At 46.7% G+C, this 17,925-nt stretch overlaps 1 protein-coding gene across 2 annotated transcripts in view; it reads right to left on the reverse strand.

Moving 5' to 3' along the window:
- LOC106604056 (large neutral amino acids transporter small subunit 4) overlaps window positions 1–17,603 on the reverse strand; it is a 53,204-nt gene extending 35,601 nt beyond the window's left edge. Inside the window, exons 1-5 of one of the 2 annotated variants that reach the window (XM_045717486.2) lie at window positions 17,430–17,603; window positions 15,349–15,676; window positions 7,987–8,293; window positions 6,213–6,268; window positions 3,800–3,876 (exon numbers count right to left, since the gene is read on the reverse strand). In XM_045717486.2, the coding sequence (XP_045573442.1) occupies window positions 3,800–3,876; window positions 6,213–6,268; window positions 7,987–8,293; window positions 15,349–15,508 (600 nt within the window). In that variant the 5' untranslated portion in view covers window positions 15,509–15,676; window positions 17,430–17,603. Of the gene's footprint in view, window positions 1–3,799; window positions 3,877–6,212; window positions 6,269–7,986; window positions 8,294–15,348; window positions 15,677–17,425 lie in introns of both variants that reach the window. The other variant, XM_045717485.2, reaches the window with a different exon arrangement.
- Window positions 17,604–17,925: the final 322 nt, after the last annotated feature.

The raw sequence follows: 17,925 nt of genomic DNA on the forward strand, positions 1-17,925 counted from the left end.
GAGGAATGGAGAGATACGAGGAGAGAGAGAGAGAGAGGAGAGAGGAATGGAGAGATACGGAGAGAGGGAGAGAGAGAGAGAGAGAGAGAGGAGAGAGGAATGGAGAGATACGGGGAGAGAGGAGAGAGTAATGGAGAGATACGGGGAGAGAGAGAGAGAGAGAGAGAGGAGAGATATATGGAGAGAGGAGAGAGTAATGGAGAGATACGGGGAGAGAGAGAGAGAGGAGAGAGGAATGGAGAGATACAGGGAGAGAGAGAGAGAGGAGAGAGGAATGGAGAGATACGGGGAGAGAGAGGAGAGAGGAATGGAGAGATACAGGGAGAGAGAGAGAGAGAGAGGAGAGAGGAATGGAGAGATACGGAGAGAGAGGAGAGAGGAATGGAGAGATACGGGGAGAGAGAGGAGAGAGGAATGGAGAGATACAGGGAGAGAGAGAGAGAGAGAGGAGAGAGGAATGGAGAGATACGGGGAGAGAGAGGAGAGAGGAATGGAGAGATACAGGGAGAGAGAGAGAGAGAGAGAGGAGAGAGGAATGGAGAGATACGGAGAGAGAGAGAGAGAGAGAGAGGAATGGAGAGATATGGAGAGAGAGAGAGGAGAGAGGAATGGAGAGATACGGGGAGAGAGAGAGGAGAGAGGAATGGAGAGATATGGAGAGAGAGAGAGACAGAAAGAGAACAGTGGAGGCCCAATAAATTGTTCATTAATTCAGTGTCACAGACTGTTCTGTCTCTGTTTGTACGAGTGGCTGAGCAACAACAAGCACTCCCTTACATAACACTGTGTGTGTGTGGTGTGTGTGTGTGTGTGTGTGTGTGTGTGTGTGTGTGTGTGTGTGTGTGTGTGTGTGTGTGTGTGTGTGTGTGTGTGTGTGTGTGTGTGTGTCCGTGCGATAACAGTCATCTACATAACTAAAGGAGGTCTCTTTAACACTGACCTTGAACCCAGCTGTAACTCACCACTATTACCCAACTATTACCTCAGGCCTCTCCTCAGAACCACGACTAACAGAGTCTAATGATTAACCTGCCTGCTCTTAAAGACTGTACAATGGAAGGACAGAGAGAGGGGGAGAAGATGAAGTTTACTGGGTGGGTGGTCACCACGGCAACTGTACTGGTAGGGTAACCGTGGTAACTGTACTGGGTAGTGTGTGTCACCATGTTAAAGCGCTGGACCGCAGTTATTCACAAGAGAAGGGTGAGGGAGGGAGGGAGGGAGGGAGAGAGAGGGAGGGAGGGAGTGAGGGGGAGAGAGAGAGAGAGAGAGAGAGAGAGAGAGAGAGAGAGAGAGAGAGAGAGAGAGAGAGAGAGAGAGGGCGAGGGAGAGAGAGAGGGAGAGAGAGAGAGAGGGAGGGAGAGAGAGAGAGGGAGGGAGGGCGAGGGAGAGAGAGAGAGAGAGAGAGAGAGAGAGAGAGAGAGAGAGAGAGAGAGAGAGAGAGAGAGAGAGAGAGAGAGAGAGAGAGAGGGAGGGAGGGCGAGGGAGAGAGAGAGAGAGGGAGGGAGGGAGCCAAAAGGATGAAGAGAGAGGGAATGTGAAGACTGATGTCCTGACTATGCAGTGTTGGGGAAGCTACCCCCGAAATATAAAGTTTACCAATCTACCAATTGCTTCGCATAGGAAGAAGTTAATTTACACTAAAGTTACCCTTAAGAAAAATACAGTTTACTGAACTAAAGTTACTACAGTTCCAGGGGTTAGCTACACCGCTACATGGTAAAACAGTAGTGTGTAGTTCCAGTAGTTAGCTACACCGCTACATGGTTAAACAGTAGTGTTTAGTTAGCTACACCGCTACATGGTTAAGCAGTAGTGTGTAGTTCCAGTAGTTAGCTACACCGCTACATGGTTAAACAGTAGTGTTTAGTTAGCTACACCGCTACATGGTTAAGCAGTAGTGTGTAGTTCCAGTAGTTAGCTACACCGCTACATGGTTAAAACAGTAGTGTGTAGTTCCAGTAGTTAGCTACACCGCTACATGGTAAAACAGTAGTGTGTAGTTCCAGTAGTTAGCTACACCGCTACATGGTAAAACAGTAGTGTGTAGTTCCAGTAGTTAGCTACACCGCTACATGGTAAAACAGTAGTGTGTAGTTCCAGTAGTTAGCTACACCGCTACATGGTAAAACAGTAGTGTGTAGTTCCAGTAGTTAGCTACACCGCTACATGGTAAAACAGTAGTGTGTAGTTCCAGTAGTTAGCTACACCGCTACATGGTAAAACAGTAGTGTGTAGTTCCAGTAGTTAGCTACACCGCTACATGGTAAAACAGTAGTGTGTAGTTCCAGTAGTTAGCTACACCGCTACATGGTAAAACAGTAGTGTGTAGTTCCAGTAGTTAGCTACACCGCTACATGGTAAAACAGTAGTGTGTCGTTCCAGTAGTTAGCTACACCGCTACATGGTAAAACAGTAGTGTGTAGTTCCAGTAGTTAGCTACACCGCTACATGGTAAAACCGTAGCCTTCCTTGTAGCTCAGTTGGTAGAGCATGGTGTTTGCAACGCCTGGGTTGTGGGTTCGATTCCCACGGGGGGCCAGCACAGAAAAAGAAAAATAAAAAATTTATGAAATTGTATGAAATGTATGCATTCACTACTGTAAGTCACTCTGGATAAGAGCGTCTGCTAAAACGACTAAAATGAAAACACTACCTAGATTTGAATTTAGTTCAACTACCACCAAGCTACTAGAAAATGTCTGTCCATCACACTATAAAGTCACAGAATATTTTGGAGGATGGGAGGTTGTCGCTCCCCCCCTCTCTGTCTTTCACCTCTCTAACTCTCTGTGTTTGTCTGTCCTTGAATGGTACAATGTTTCATTGTGGATCTACATTAAGGATTCAGATATGTGGGAGAGAGAGAGAGAGAGAGAGAGAGAGAGAGAGAGAGAGAGAGAGAGAGAGACAGAGAGTTGGAGCAAGTCTGTGTTGTTGTTGTTCAAAGCAAAATGAGGGAGAGAAGTACTGGAACAGTGATAATGACCTTTATCTTTCTTTACTCTCTCTCTGTCTGTCTCTCTCTCTCTCTCTCTCTCTCCCTCCCTCCCTCCCTCCCTCTCTATCATGACCACAGGACAGAAGACAGGGTGCCTGGCCAGAGAGAGGAGGAAGAGAGAGAGGAAACAGGATGGTTTGTGTGCTGACATTTTTTTATATGGTATCTAGGTGATATGTGTTTGTGTGATGCAAAAGAGAAAATCTATGAAAACAACTGAGGCCGAATGACACAATGTTCTCTACACACCATGCAGACACACCCACGTCAATGAAACACACACACACACCCACACACACACACACACACACCCACACGTCAATGAAACACACACACACCCACACGTCAATGAAACACACACACACCCACACGTCAATGAAACACACACACACACACCCACACGTCAATGAAACACACACACACGTCAATGAAACACACACACCCACACGTCAATGAAACACACACACACACACCCACACGTCAATGAAACACACACACACACACGTCAATGAAACACACACACACACACGTCAATGAAACACACACACCCACACGTCAATGAAACACACACACACACACGTCAATGAAACACACACACACACACCCACAGAGAGACACTGTACCACACACACACACACACACACACACACACACACACACACACACACACACACACACACACACACACACACACACACACACACACACACAGAGAGAGAGAGACACTGTACCATACTCACACAGAGACACAGAGACTGTACCTCTCAGACAGAGACTCTGTACCTCTCTCTCTCTTACCGTGAGGGAGGTGAAGGTCATGCACATTCCTCCGAAGCCGTTAAATGTCAGAGCGATGAAGATGAGGATTGACAGCTCTGTGGAGGAAGACGGCGACACCGTCAGACACACAGACACAGGTATTCACTTCAGATACACATAAACACAAATGGACACACACACACACACACTAAAGATATACACACCCACACACACACACACACACACACACACACACACACACACACACACACTAAAGATATACACACCCACACACACATAGTGATATGGTAGCTAGGTGATATGGTAGCTAGGTGATATGGTGACATGGTAGCTAGGTGACATGGTAGCTAGGTAATATTGTAGCTAGGTGAAGTAGTGATAGTGATAAGTTAGCTAGGTGATATGGTAGCTAGGTGATATGGTAGCTAGGTGATATGGTAGCTATGTTATATGGTAGCTAGGTGATATGTTGATATGGTAGCTAGGTGACATGGTAGACATTTACATTTAAGTCATTTAGCAGACGCTCTGGTAGCTAGGTGATATGTTGATATGGTAGCTATGTGATATGGTAGCTAGGTGATATGTTGATATGGTAGCTATGTGATATGGTAGCTAGGTGATATGTTGATATGGTAGCTAGGTGATATGGTAGCTATGTGATATGGTAGCTAGGTGATATGTTGATATGGTAGCTATGTGATATGGTAGCTAGGTGATATGTTGATATGGTAGCTAGGTGATATGGTAGCTATGTGATATGGTAGCTAGGTGATATGTTGATATGGTAGCTATGTGATATGGTAGCTAGGTGATATGTTTGATATGGTAGCTGGGTGATATGGTAGCTATGTGATATGGTAGCTATGTGATATGGTAGCTAGGTGATATGTTGATATGGTAGCTATGTGATATGGTAGCTAGGTGATATGTTGATATGGTAGCTGGGTGATATGGTAGCTAGGTGATATGGTAGTTAGGTGATATGTTGATATGGTAGCTGGGTGATATGGTAGCTAGGTGATATGGTAGTTAGGTGATATGTTGATATGGTAGCTAGATGACATGGTAGCTAGATGATATGGTAGCCAAATGATATGGTAGCTAGGTGATATGTTGATATGGTAGCTATGTGATATGGTAGCTAGGTGATATGTTGATATGGTAGCTAGGTGACATGGTAGCTATGTGATATGGTAGCTAGGTGATATGTTGATATGGTAGCTAGGTGACATGGTAGCTAGGTAATATTGTAGCTAGGTGAAGTAGTGATAGTGATAAGTTAGCTAGGTGATATGGTAGCTAGGTGATATGTTGGTATGGTAGCTAGGTGACATGGTAGCTATGTGATATGGTAGCTATGTGATATGTTGATATGGTAGCTAGGTGACATGGTAGCTATGTGATATGGTAGCTAGGTGATATGGTAGCTAGGTGATATGGTAGCTAGGTGATATGGTAGCTAGGTGATATGTTGATATGGTAGCTAGGTGATATGTTGATATGGTAGCTGGGTGATATGGTAGCTAGATGATATGGTAGTTAGGTGATATGTTGATATGGTAGCTAGGTGACATGGTAGCTAGATGATATGGTAGCCAAATGATATGGTAGCTAGGTGATATGTTGATATGGTAGCTAGGTGACATGGTAGCTAGATGACATGGTAGCTAGATGATATGGTAGCCAAATGATATGGTAGCTAGGTGATATGTTGATATGGTAGTTAGGTGACGTAGTAGCTAGGTGATGTAATAATAGTGACATGGTAGTTAGGTGACATGGTAGCTAGGTGACATGGTAGTTAGGTGATATGGTAGCTAGGTGGACATGGTAGCTAGGTGACATGGTAGCTAGGTGATATGGTAGCTAGGTGATGTAGTGATAGGGACATGGTAGTTAGGTGATATGGTAGCTAGGTGACGTAGTAGCTAGGTGATGTAGTGATAGTGACATGGTAGTTAGGTGACATGGTAGTTAGGTGACATGGTAGTTAGGTGACATGGTAGTTAGGTGATGTAGTGATAGTGACATGGTAGTTAGGTGACATGGTAGTTAGGTGACATGGTAGCTAGGTGATGTAGTGATAGTGACATGGTAGTTAGGTGATGTGTAGTTGATTAGTGACATGGTAGTTAGGTGACATGGTAGTTAGGTGACATGGTAGCTAGGTGATGTAGTGATAGTGACATGGTAGTTAGGTGATGTAGTGATAGGGACATGGTAGTTAGGTGACATGGTAGTTAGGTGTTAGGTGACATGGTAGTTAGGTGACGTAGTGATAGTGACATGGTAGTTAGGTGACATGGTAGTTAGGTGACATGGTAGTTAGGTGACATGGTAGTTAGGTGACATGGTAGTTAGGTGACATGGTAGCTAGGTGACATGGTAGCTAGGTGACATGGTACTGTATGCTATGTAGTCTACTCACCATCAGGGTTGTATGCTCCGTAGGCGATGAGGAGACAAGAGAAGGAGAAACAGGCACTGGAATACATCAATATCATATAGAGGATGCCTGGTTATTCTTTAAGAGTGCTTTCCTCTCCATCTTAAATAAGCATGCCCCGTTCAAAAACTTTAGGACCAGGAACAGATATAGCCCTTGGTTCACCCCAGACCTGTCTGCCCTTAACCAGCACAAAAAACACCCTGTGGCGTTCTACATTAGCATCGAATAGCCCCCGTGATATGCAACTTTTCAGGGAAGTTAGGAACCAATATACACAGGCAGTTAGGAAAGCAAAAGCTAGCTTTTTCAAACAGAAATTTGCATCCTGTAGCACAAACTCCAAAACGTTCTGGGACACTGTAAAGTCCATGGAGAATAAGAGCACCTCATCCCAGCTGCCCACTGCACTGAGGCTAGGAAACACTGTCATCACCGATATTTTTCTACGGCTGGCCATGCTTTCCACCTGGCTACCCCTACTCCGGCCAACAGCCCTGCACCCCCCACAGCAACTCGCCCAAGCCTCCCCATTTCTCCTTCACCCAAATCCAGATAGATGTTCTGAAAGAGCTGAAAAATCTGGACCCCTACAAATCAGCTGGGCTAGACAATCTAGACCCTTTCTTTCTAAAATTATCAGCCGAAATTGTTGCAAACCCCTATTACTAGCCTGTTCAACCTCTCTTTCGTATTGTCTTAGATCCCCAATGATTGGAAAGCTGCCGCGGTCATCCCCCTCTTCAAAGGGGGAGACACTCTAGACCCAAACTGTTATAGACCTATATCCATCCTGCCCTGCCTTTCTAAAATCTTCAAAAGCCAAGTTAACAAACAGATCACCGACCATTTCGAATCCCACCGAACCTTCTCCACTACGCAATCTGGGTTCAGAGCCACGCTCAAGGTCCTAAATGATATCATAACCGCCATCGATAAGAGACATTACTGTGCCGCTGTCTTCATCGACCTGGCCAAGGCTTTCGACTCTATCACCACATCCTCATCGACAGACTCAACAGCCTTGGTTTCTGAAATGATTGCCTCGCCTGGTTCACCAACTACTTCTCTGATAGAGTTCAGTGTGTCAAATCGGAGGGCCTGTTGTCCGGACCTCTGGCAGTCTCTATGGGGGTGCCACAGGGTTCAATTCTCGGGCTGACTCTCTTCTCTGTATACATCAATGATGTCGCTCTTGCTGCTGGTGATTCTCTGATCCACCTCTTACGCAGACGACACCATTCTGTATACTTCTGGCCCTTCTTTGGACACTGTGTTAACTAACCTCCAGACGAGCTTCAATGCATATATCAGAGAAGTAGTTGGTGAACCAGGCAAGGCAATCATTTGATTTTCATGGTCATGGCTAGAAGGGTTCCAGGTTTTGTCAAATTAAGGTAATATTCTAGATTACATCGTTGCATTCAAGACAAGGTGTTTTCTCTGATATGTCGTTAGTAGAGTAGATGTAGTCTACCATCGAATTAAATAGTATACCATGGCTAAGGACTGTTCTTAGGCACGACGCAACGCCCCAGAGGTGCCTTATTGCTATTATAAACTGGTTACCAACGTAATTAGAGCAGTAAAAATAAATGTTTTGTCATACCAGTGGTATACCACGACTGTCAGCCAATCAGCATACACCATGTAAACTCACACCTGTTTAACCATTTAAACCATTTAAACCAACTCAGACTGAACTCAGACTCCCCCCACCCCACCCACTGTCCCTCCTCCTCTCGCTCTCTCCTACCTGCCCAGCAGTCTTAGGTTGCGTGGTCCGTATTTGTCCATGACGATGCCCAGCGGCAGGGTGATGGCTGAGAGAAGGAATGATCCCACGGTGAAGGCCAGGTTTAACATCTCATCCTGGTCCTTACAGATGAGCCAGCCATTCATCCTCATAGGGCCATCGTGGTCCTGGGGGGCCAGGGGCCTCATCTCTACCCCATCCCCTAACCCCACCACACCCTCTGCCTCAGAGTAGTAATCACTGTAGTCATCATCGCCCCCTGGTGGGGGGAGGGGGACAGACAGGTTGGAAGAGGAGGTGTGGTTACCTAGAGGGAGGGAGAGGGAGGGAGGGAGGGAGGGAGGGAGGGAGGGAGGGAGGGAGGGAGGGAGGGTCAGTATCGGAATCTTAAGGGTGAGAAGACAACACATCAACCTACACAGGTGTAGTGTAGTGCAACCAAGACATGAGAGAGAGAGCGAGAGAGAAAGAGAGCGAAAGAGAGAGAGAGAGAGAGAGAGAGACAGACAAAGCAGAGAGAGAGTTTTCTATGGCAGTAAGAGAGAGAACATTGAAAGATCGAAATTCCAATTAGAGATCTGGTTCAGAAATGTTCAGATCGGTTATAGAGAGCCAGTTGCTCTATATGAGCAGTGAGAGTAAGAGAGTCCACTCATCGAGACAATGAAGTCACCGAAATGGGAGAAAGTATCCAATTGAAATACTGCATAGCAGAGTTTTGCAAGACTGTATTGCCAGTGCAAAGAAGAACCCAGCTGGAATCTGAAACTCAGTTCACTAACCCAAACCAACCCCATGGCCCAACCAAATCATCACAAAGCAAACAAATAAATATAGAACTTATTAGAAAGAAACCACAAAAAATCTAAGTAAACTTCAATGATATTTGTCTCTAAACAGACAGTACATGGTGGCAGATTATCTGACCACTGTGACTGATATAGAGATCGGCTATAGAGACCAGTCATCACAGACAAACCTGGCTGCCCAGAGAGGACAGTCTGGCTATAGAGACCGGTCGTCACAGACAAACCTGGCTGCCCAGAGAGGACAGTCTGGCTATAGAGACCGGTCGTCACAGACAAACCTGGCTGCCCAGAGAGGACAGTCTGGCTATAGAGACCGGTCGTCACAGACAAACCTGGCTGCCCAGAGAGGACAGTCTGGCTATAGAGACCGGTCGTCACAGACAAACCTGGCTGCCCAGAGAGGACAGTCTGGCTATAGAGACCGGTCGTCACAGACAAACCTGGCTGCCCAGAGAGGACAGTCTGGCTATAGAGACCGGTCGTCACAGACAAACCTGGCTGCCCAGAGAGGACAGTCTGGCTATAGAGACCGGTCGTCACAGACAAACCTGGCTGCCCAGAGAGGACAGTCTGGCTATAGAGACCGGTCGTCACAGACAAACCTGGCTGCCCAGAGAGGACAGTCTGGCTATAGAGACCGGTCGTCACAGACAAACCTGGCTGCCCAGAGAGGACAGTCTGGCTATAGAGACCGGTCGTCACAGACTAACCTGGCTGCCCAGAGAGGACAGTCTGGCTATAGAGACCGGTCGTCACAGACAAACCTGGCTGCCCAGAGAGGACAGTCTGGCTATAGAGACTGGTCGTCACAGACAAACCTGGCTGCCTGGCCCAATAACACTAACCTGCCATCTCCGATACCACAGGCCCTCTCTCAGCAAAACAACATGAGGAGGAGGAGGGGGGGGGGGGAGAGACAGATAAAAAGAGAAAAGATAGATTGCCTAGGAATTTACATGGGTATTATCTCTGGTTTACTGGGCCTTTATGAGTTCCTCTCTGGCACTATGCCGTACACAGGAACATGTTATTGTCATATCAACGATAGATTAGGATTCAGTTTGAGAAATACTTCCACTGGTCAAATATACAAACATGAAAAGTGACTCTTTACTTCTGAAGTTAAAACATTCTTCACGTCTCAACTTTAAAAATAAAGAAAAAAAGACTTGAATGAAATAATAAGATCAACTCAATTGACTTTAGTGGACAGAGAGAGAGAGAGCAGAGAGCAGAGGACAAGACAGGGAAGAGAAAGATAACGAGGAACAAGTCAGAAGTTGTTAAAGAACAAGATAGGGAAGAGAAAGAGAGAGTAACGTCAGAATTTTGACTTCCAGTAGGGACCGTGTGAGTCAGTCTGCGCACACACACACACACACACACACACACACACACACACACACACACACACACACAGTGGTGACTGTAAAAAGTGATGTGTGTTGTTTATGCTGAGTGAGGTATATTTTGTAGCTGAGTCCAGCTGTTTAGGGTTCCAGGTCTACTTCCTGTTAACAGACCTTTGGAATGGAACAGCCAACCACAACCCACAAGACCTCGCTAAGTATCATGGGATACCTGATTAGACCACACAGTCTCCCACATGCTGACTCTTCATTCTCTCATCCCTTTCCCTATACCTCTCTCTCTCGCTCTATTCCTCTCTCTCTCTATCTATCTATCTATCTATCTATATATATAAACTTAGCAAAAAAAGAAACGTCTCTTTTTCAGGACCCTGTCTTTCAAAGATAATTTGTAAATATCCAAATAACTTCACAGAATCTTCATTGTAAAGGGTTTAAACACTGTTTCTCATGCTTGTTCAATGAACCATAAACAATTGATGAACATGCGCCTGTGGAGCGGTCGTTAAGACACTAACAGCTTACAGACGGTAGGACAATTAAGGTCACAGTTATGAACATTTAGGACAGTAAAGAGGCCTTTCTACTGACTCTGAAAAACACCAAAAGAAAGATGCCCAGGGTCCCTGCTCATCTGCGTGAACGTGCCTTAGGCATGTTGCAAGAAGGCATGAGGACTGCAGATGTGGCCAGGGTAATAAATTGTAATGTCCGTACTGTGAGACGCCTAACACAGCGCTACAGGGAGACAGGATGGACAGCTGATCATCCTCACAGTGGCAGACCACGTGTAACAACACCTGCACAGGATCGGTACATCCGAACATCACACCTGTGGGACAGGTACAGGATGGCAACAACAACTTGCCCGAGTTACACCAGGAACGCACAATCCCTCCATCAGTGCTCAGACTGTCCGCAATAGGCTGAGAGAGGCTGGACTGAGGGCTTGTAGGCCTGTTGTAAAGGCAGGTCCTCACCAGACATCACCGGCAACAATGGGCACAAACCCACCGTCGCTGGACCAGACAGGACTGGCAAAAAGTGCTCTTCACTGACGAGTCATGGTTTTGTCTCAACAGGGGTCATGGTCGGATTCGCGTTTATCGTTGAAGGAATGAGTGTTACACCGAGGCCTGTACTCTGGAGCGGAATCGATTTGGAGGTGAAGGGTCCGTCATGGTCTGGGGCGGTGTGTCACAGCATCATCGGACTGAGCTTGTTGTCATTGCAGGCAATCTCAACGCCGTGCGTTACAGGGAAGACATCCTCCTCCCTCATGTGGTACCCTTCCTGCAGGCTCATCCTGACATGACCCTCCAGCATGACAATGCCTCCAGCCATACTGCTCTGATCTGTGCGTGATTTCCTGCAGGACAGGAATGTCAGTGTTCTGCCATGGCCAGCGAAGAACCCGGATCTCAATCCCATTGAGCACATCTGGGACCTGTTGGATCGGAGGGTGAGGGCTAGGGCCATTACCCCCAGAAATGTCTGGGAACTTGCAGGTGCCTTGGTGGAAGAGTGGGGTAACGTGGAGAACAACGTCAAATAGGATTCTCTCAAGATTGCTCTGTTGTCCAAAATCTTTCAGATTGTGAAAATAAAACATATAAATTCTACATATAAATTGCATATACAGTGCCTTCAGAAAAAATTCACACCCCTTGAATTTTCAAAATGTTTTGTGTTACAGCCTGAATTTAAAATTGATTAAATGTAGATTTTTGGGTCATTGGCCTACACATCTTTTTTTTTTATTACTTTTTTTGAAAATCTGAAATGTATTGAGTCAATAAATATTCAACACCTTTGTTATGGTAAGCCTAAATAAGTTCAGGAGTAAAAATGTGCTTAACAAGTCACATCGTAAGTTAAATGGACTCACTCTGTGTTCAATAATAGTGTTTTACATGATTTATAAATCACTAGGGCACCTATTGGTAGATGGGAAAAATGTTGTTTTTTTTAAAGCAAACATTGAATATCCCTTTGAGCATGGTGAAGTTATTAATTACACATAGGATGGTGTATCAATACACCCTGTTACTACATAGATACAGGCGTCCTTCCTAACTCAGTTGCCGGAGAGGAAGGAAACCACCGATGGTGACTTTAAAACAGTTACAGAGTTAATTGGATGTGATCGACACCTAATGTTCCTGGCATCCTCCTAGACAGCTAATGTTCCTGGGTCCTCCCTCCTAGACACCTAATGTTCCTGGGGTCTCCCTCCTAGATACCTAATGTTCCTGGGGTCTCCCTCCTAGATACCTAATGTTCCTGGGGTCTCCCTCCTAGATACCTAATGTTCCTGGGGTCTCCCTCCTAGATACCTAATGTTCCTGGGGTCTCCCTCCTAGATACCTAATGTTCCTGGGGTCTCCCTCCTAGATACCTAATGTTCCTGGGGTCTCCCTCCTAGATACCTAATGTTCCTGGCATCCTCCTAGACAGCTAATGTTCCTGGGTCCTCCCTCCTAGATACCTAATGTTCCTGGGGTCTCCCTCCTAGATACCTAATGTTCCTGGGGTCTCCCTCCTAGATACCTCATGTTCCTGGGGTCTCCCTCCTAGATACCTAATGTTCCTGGGGTCTCCCTCCTAGATACCTAATGTTCCTGGGGTCTCCCTCCTAGACACCTAATGTTCCTGGGGTCCTCCCTCCTAGATACCTAATGTTCCTGGGGTCTCCCTCCTAGATACCTAATGTTCCTGGGGTCTCCCTCCTAGATACCTAATGTTCCTGGGGTCTCCTAGACACCTAATGTTCCTGGGGTCTCCCTCCTAGATACCTAATGTTCCTGGGGTCTCCTAGACACCTAATGTTCCTGGGGTCTCCCTCCTAGATACCTAATGTTCCTGGGGTCTCCCTCCTAGATACCTAATGTTCCTGGGGTCTCCTAGACACCTAATGTTCCTGGGGTCTCCCTCCTAGATACCTAATGTTCCTGGGGTCTCCCTCCTAGATACCTAATGTTCCTGGGGTCTCCCTCCTAGACACCTAATGTTCCTGGGGTCTCCCTCCTAGATACCTAATGTTCCTGGGGTCCTCCCTCCTAGATACCTAATGTTCCTGGGGTCTCCCTCCTAGATACCTAATGTTCCTGGGGTCTCCCTCCTAGACACCTAATGTTCCTGGGGTCTCCCTCCTAGATACCTAATGTTCCTGGGGTCTCCCTCCTAGACACCTAATGTTCCTGGGGTCTCCCTCCTAGATACCTAATGTTCCTGGGGTCTCCCTCCTAGACACCTAATGTTCCTGGGGTCTCCCTCCTAGACACCTAATGTTCCTGGGGTCTCCCTTCTAGACACCTAATGTTCCTGGGGTCTCCCTCCTAGATACCTAATGTTCCTGGGGTCTCCCTCCTAGATACCTAATGTTCCTGGGGTCTCCCTCCTAGATACCTAATGTTCCTGGGGTCTCCTAGACACCTAATGTTCCTGGGGTCTCCCTCCTAGACACCTAATGTTCCTGGGGTCTCCCTCCTAGATACCTAATGTTCCTGGGGTCTCCCTCCTAGATACCTAATGTTCCTGGGGTCTCCCTCCTAGATACCTAATGTTCCTGGGGTCTCCTAGACACCTAATGTTCCTGGGGTCTCCCTCCTAGATACCTAATGTTCCTGGGGTCTCCTAGACACCTAATGTTCCTGGGGTCTCCCTCCTAGACACCTAATGTTCCTGGGGTCTCCCTCCTAGATACCTAATGTTCCTGGGGTCTCCCTCCTAGATACCTAATGTTCCTGGGGTCTCCCTCCTAGATACCTAATGTTCCTGGGGTCTCCTAGACACCTAATGTTCCTGGGGTCTCCCTCCTAGATACCTAATGTTCCTGGGGTCTCCTAGACACCTAATGTTCCTGGGGTCTCCCTCCTAGATACCTAATGTTCCTGGGGTCTCCCTCCTAGATACCTAATGTTCCTGGGGTCTCCCTCCTAGATACCTAATGTTCCTGGGGTCTCCCTCCTAGACACCTAATGTTCCTGGGGTCTCCCTCCTAGACACCTAATGTTCCTGGGGTCTCCCTCCTAGATACCTAATGTTCCTGGGGTCTCCCTCCTAGATACCTAATGTTCCTGGGGTCTCCCTCCTAGATACCTCATGTTCCTGGGGTCTCCCTCCTAGATACCTAATGTTCCTGGGGTCTCCTAGACACCTAATGTTCCTGGGGTCTCCCTCCTAGATACCTAATGTTCCTGGGGTCTCCCTCCTAGACACCTAATGTTCCTTTACATTTCTTTCTACATTTCTGGAATGTGTAATGTTTCATCTTTCCAGATTGAATTCAGCCTTTAATATCTGTGTGAGAGGTGAGGGATGTCAGAGAGAGAGAGAGAGTCTGTTACAGAGATGTTCATGTAGAAACCTATCACATGCTATAACCTCTCCCCATCCACCAGAGCCCTGCTACAGTCAGGAGAGGGTGAACGACGGCTCTCACGTTCACAGTACTCTGAATAATCACCCTGCTACATTCAGGGTGATCGACGGCTCTCACGTTCACAGTACTCTGAATAATCACCCTGCTACATTCAGGGTGAACGACGGCTCTCACGTTCACAGTACTCTGAATAATCACCCTGCTACAAGTTGTGGAGAAGTTCATTAAAGGTTGTGGAGAGGTTACATAAAGGTTGTGGAGAAGTTATATAAAGGTTGTGGAGAGTTTACATGAAGGTTGTGGAGAAATTCAAGGTTGTGGAGAGGTTACATAAAGGTTGTGGAGAAGTTATATAAAGGTTGTGGAGAAATTCATTAAAGGTTGTGGAGAGGTTACATGAAGGTTGTGTAGAGGTTACATGAAGGTTGTGGAGAAATTCAAGGTTGTGGAGAAATTCATAAAGGTTGTGGAGAGGTTACATAAAAGTTGTGTAGAGGTTACATGAAGGTTGTGGAGAAATTCAAGGTTGTGTAGCGGTTACATAAAGGTTGTGGAGAGGTTACATAAAGGTTGTGTAGAGGTTACATAAATGTTGTGGAGAAATTCATAAAGCTTGTGTTGAAATTCATAAAGGTTGTGTAGAGGTTACATAAAGGTTGTGTAGAGGTTACATAAAGGTTGTGGAGAGGTTACATAAAGGTTGTGTAGAGATAACATAAAGCTTGTGTTGAAATTCATAAAGGTTGTGGAGACGTTACATAAAGGTTGTGGAGAGGTTACATAAAGGTTGTGCTCTTACCTTCTCCATTGCACATGTAGGAGTAGTAGCCTTCGGACTTGAGCATGATGAGTAACGATCCCCAGCCCAGCAGGACAGCTGAGAACAGCAGGTTTTCTATGATGGCTGTCACCGCCATCCACCAGCGCCTGGCAAATGCTGTGGCCAGGGACGGAGCCATGACCAGACAGGAGAGGAGAATAGGGGGGAGAGAAACGGGGAGTCTAGAGGCCTGAGGTCAAAGTTCAGAGAACGGGAAGAGCTGAGAGTGAGGAGAAGACCGGGAAGCAGCAAATGTTTAGTGACAAGAGACCCTCAGCTAGTAGTCTGGTGATCAGGGTTCACAGGTCTGGGGAGAGAGAGGAGACAGAGAGAGAGAGAGGGGGAGAGAGGGGGACAGAGAGAGAGGGGAGAGAGAGAGAGAGAGAGAGAGAGAGAGAGGAGAGAGAGAGAGAGAGAGAGAGAGAGAGAGAGAGAGGGGGGGGAGAGAGGGGGACAGAGAGAGAGAGAGGGAGAGACAGAGAGAGAGAGGGGGAGAGAGAGAGGCGAGAGAGAGAGAGAGAGAGAGATTATTCCAGCCGTTCTGAACACTGGGCAGTAGTTGTTGAAAATTCAATATGATCCCATGTACATTAATTACTGGTACTTTATTGATGCTGATGGTCCTCTGTATTATTGAAATGTCTGACTGTTGATGAACCTTCTCCCCCATTACATCTCACAACTCTAAAGGTGAAACCATGTGACCACGTGGTCCTTTGACCTTCAGGCTGATTCATACTCTTTCTCTTTTCTCCTGCTCTCTCTTCATGAGGGTGAGAGTCCTTCCCTCCCTCCCTCCCTCCCTCCCTCAGCTATAGGACACATGGACGCACACACTGACCTGGTGTAATTACCTAGGCAACACCTCTAGATTATATTGTAGATAGTTACACATTAACAGCGGTGACACGTCGTCCATGTTCAGCTACAGTATCAAAGTCTCCCCCAACAGACAGTGGAAGAGGAGAGAGTTAGTTACGCGCTGGTGATAATAACATGACTTCTGTTCAGTGTGGGAACTGATGAAGGATAAACTGGACTTGCTGGCTGGCTGGCTCTCTCTCCCTCTCTCTTGTTCCTTCCCCTCCCTCACTCCTCTCTGTCTCTCTCTCTCCCCCCCTCTCCTTCCTTCCTTCCTTCCTTCCTTCCCCTCCCTCACTCCTCTCTCTCTCTCTCTCTCTCTTGTTCCTTCCCCTCCCTCACTCCTCTCTCTCCCTCTCTCTTGTTCCTTCCCCTCCCTCACTCCTCTCTCTCTCTCTCTCTCTCCCCTCTCTCCCTCTCTCTTGTTCCTTCCCCTCCCTCACTCCTCTCTCTCTCTCTCTCCCCCCCTCTCCTTCCTTCCTTCCTTCCTTCCTTCCCCTCCCTCACACCTCTCTCTCTCTCTCTCTCTCTCTCCCCTCTCTCTCTTTCCTTGCCCTCCCTCACTCTCTCCCCCCTCTCTCTCGCCCCTCTCTCTCTCTTTCCTTGCCCTCCCTCACTCCCCTCACTCTGTCTCTCTCTCTCTCTCCCCTCTCTCTCTCCCCTCTCTCGCTCTCTCTTTCCTTCCCCTCCCTCCCCCTCAATACATTATCTGCCCAACGGCGCATCCCAATCCGCAGCACTGCAAAATAAACGGCAGATAAACAAAACGGATGAAAACACTGTGGCCCCGTCGGCACTTTTCTAATCATAACTCTGGAGCCAAAACTGCTTGAGAGAATAAGGCCAAACCATTAGCTCATAATGACCTAGACAGCTAGTGGACAGCGTACTGAATTCAGCAGGCTGACACACAACCATCTATCAATACATTCTGTTGTCCATATTCAACTTCTTATATTAAACATCACTCGCCCAGAGATATACATCAGATACATGGTTTCACCGATGGAAATACAAAGATGAGTTCTTCCAAGCTTCTATTGCTTATTATTAATTAACATGGGAAGAAATAAGGTGATTTAACATACAACATTAAAACACTATTTCCAATCTATTCAGCGTAGACAGTTTGTACTAACAGTATCCTAGGTGAAGACAAGTATGGCTCCATGCAGTTATATTACAGGCCAGTTACCTACTGGTAGCCTAGTCCCCGACGCACACAGGAGTTCAGTTTGATGTTGTTCAGAACTCTGAGGGCTTCTTGTCTTGCTGTGGTCCTGGTCAATCGTACCGGCATCTGGACGGGGGGAAGCCCTTTATATGCACCTCGAACCGGGGAAAACATCTCAAACTTACTATTGGCTTTCTGAGGTGCCACTGGAACACTGCTGCAGCCAATCAGAGCTCCCCCTCACAGTCGCCCTCTACGGGTTCCACGGAGGAAAAGAGAGAGAGAGAGACAAAGAGCTGAGGCACAGGAAATATATTGACAAAGACTTATGTTTTGATTAAGATTTGGAACTGGGCGTTTATAATAGTGAAGTCATTTCATTGTATTTATTTAGCCAGGATAATATACTCAGCAATAATTGACAATGTTTAGCAGGGAGTCCTGCGTTTCAAGAGTAAGGTCAAACAAAGTCACGGAAACAGAAAGACAAAGCAGAGTGGAGATGAGGATGGACTCTATCT

This window comes from Salmo salar, chromosome 04, assembly GCF_965601325.2.
Source record: "Salmo salar chromosome 04, fSalSal1, whole genome shotgun sequence".
Classification (NCBI taxonomy): domain Eukaryota; kingdom Metazoa; phylum Chordata; class Actinopteri; order Salmoniformes; family Salmonidae; genus Salmo; species Salmo salar.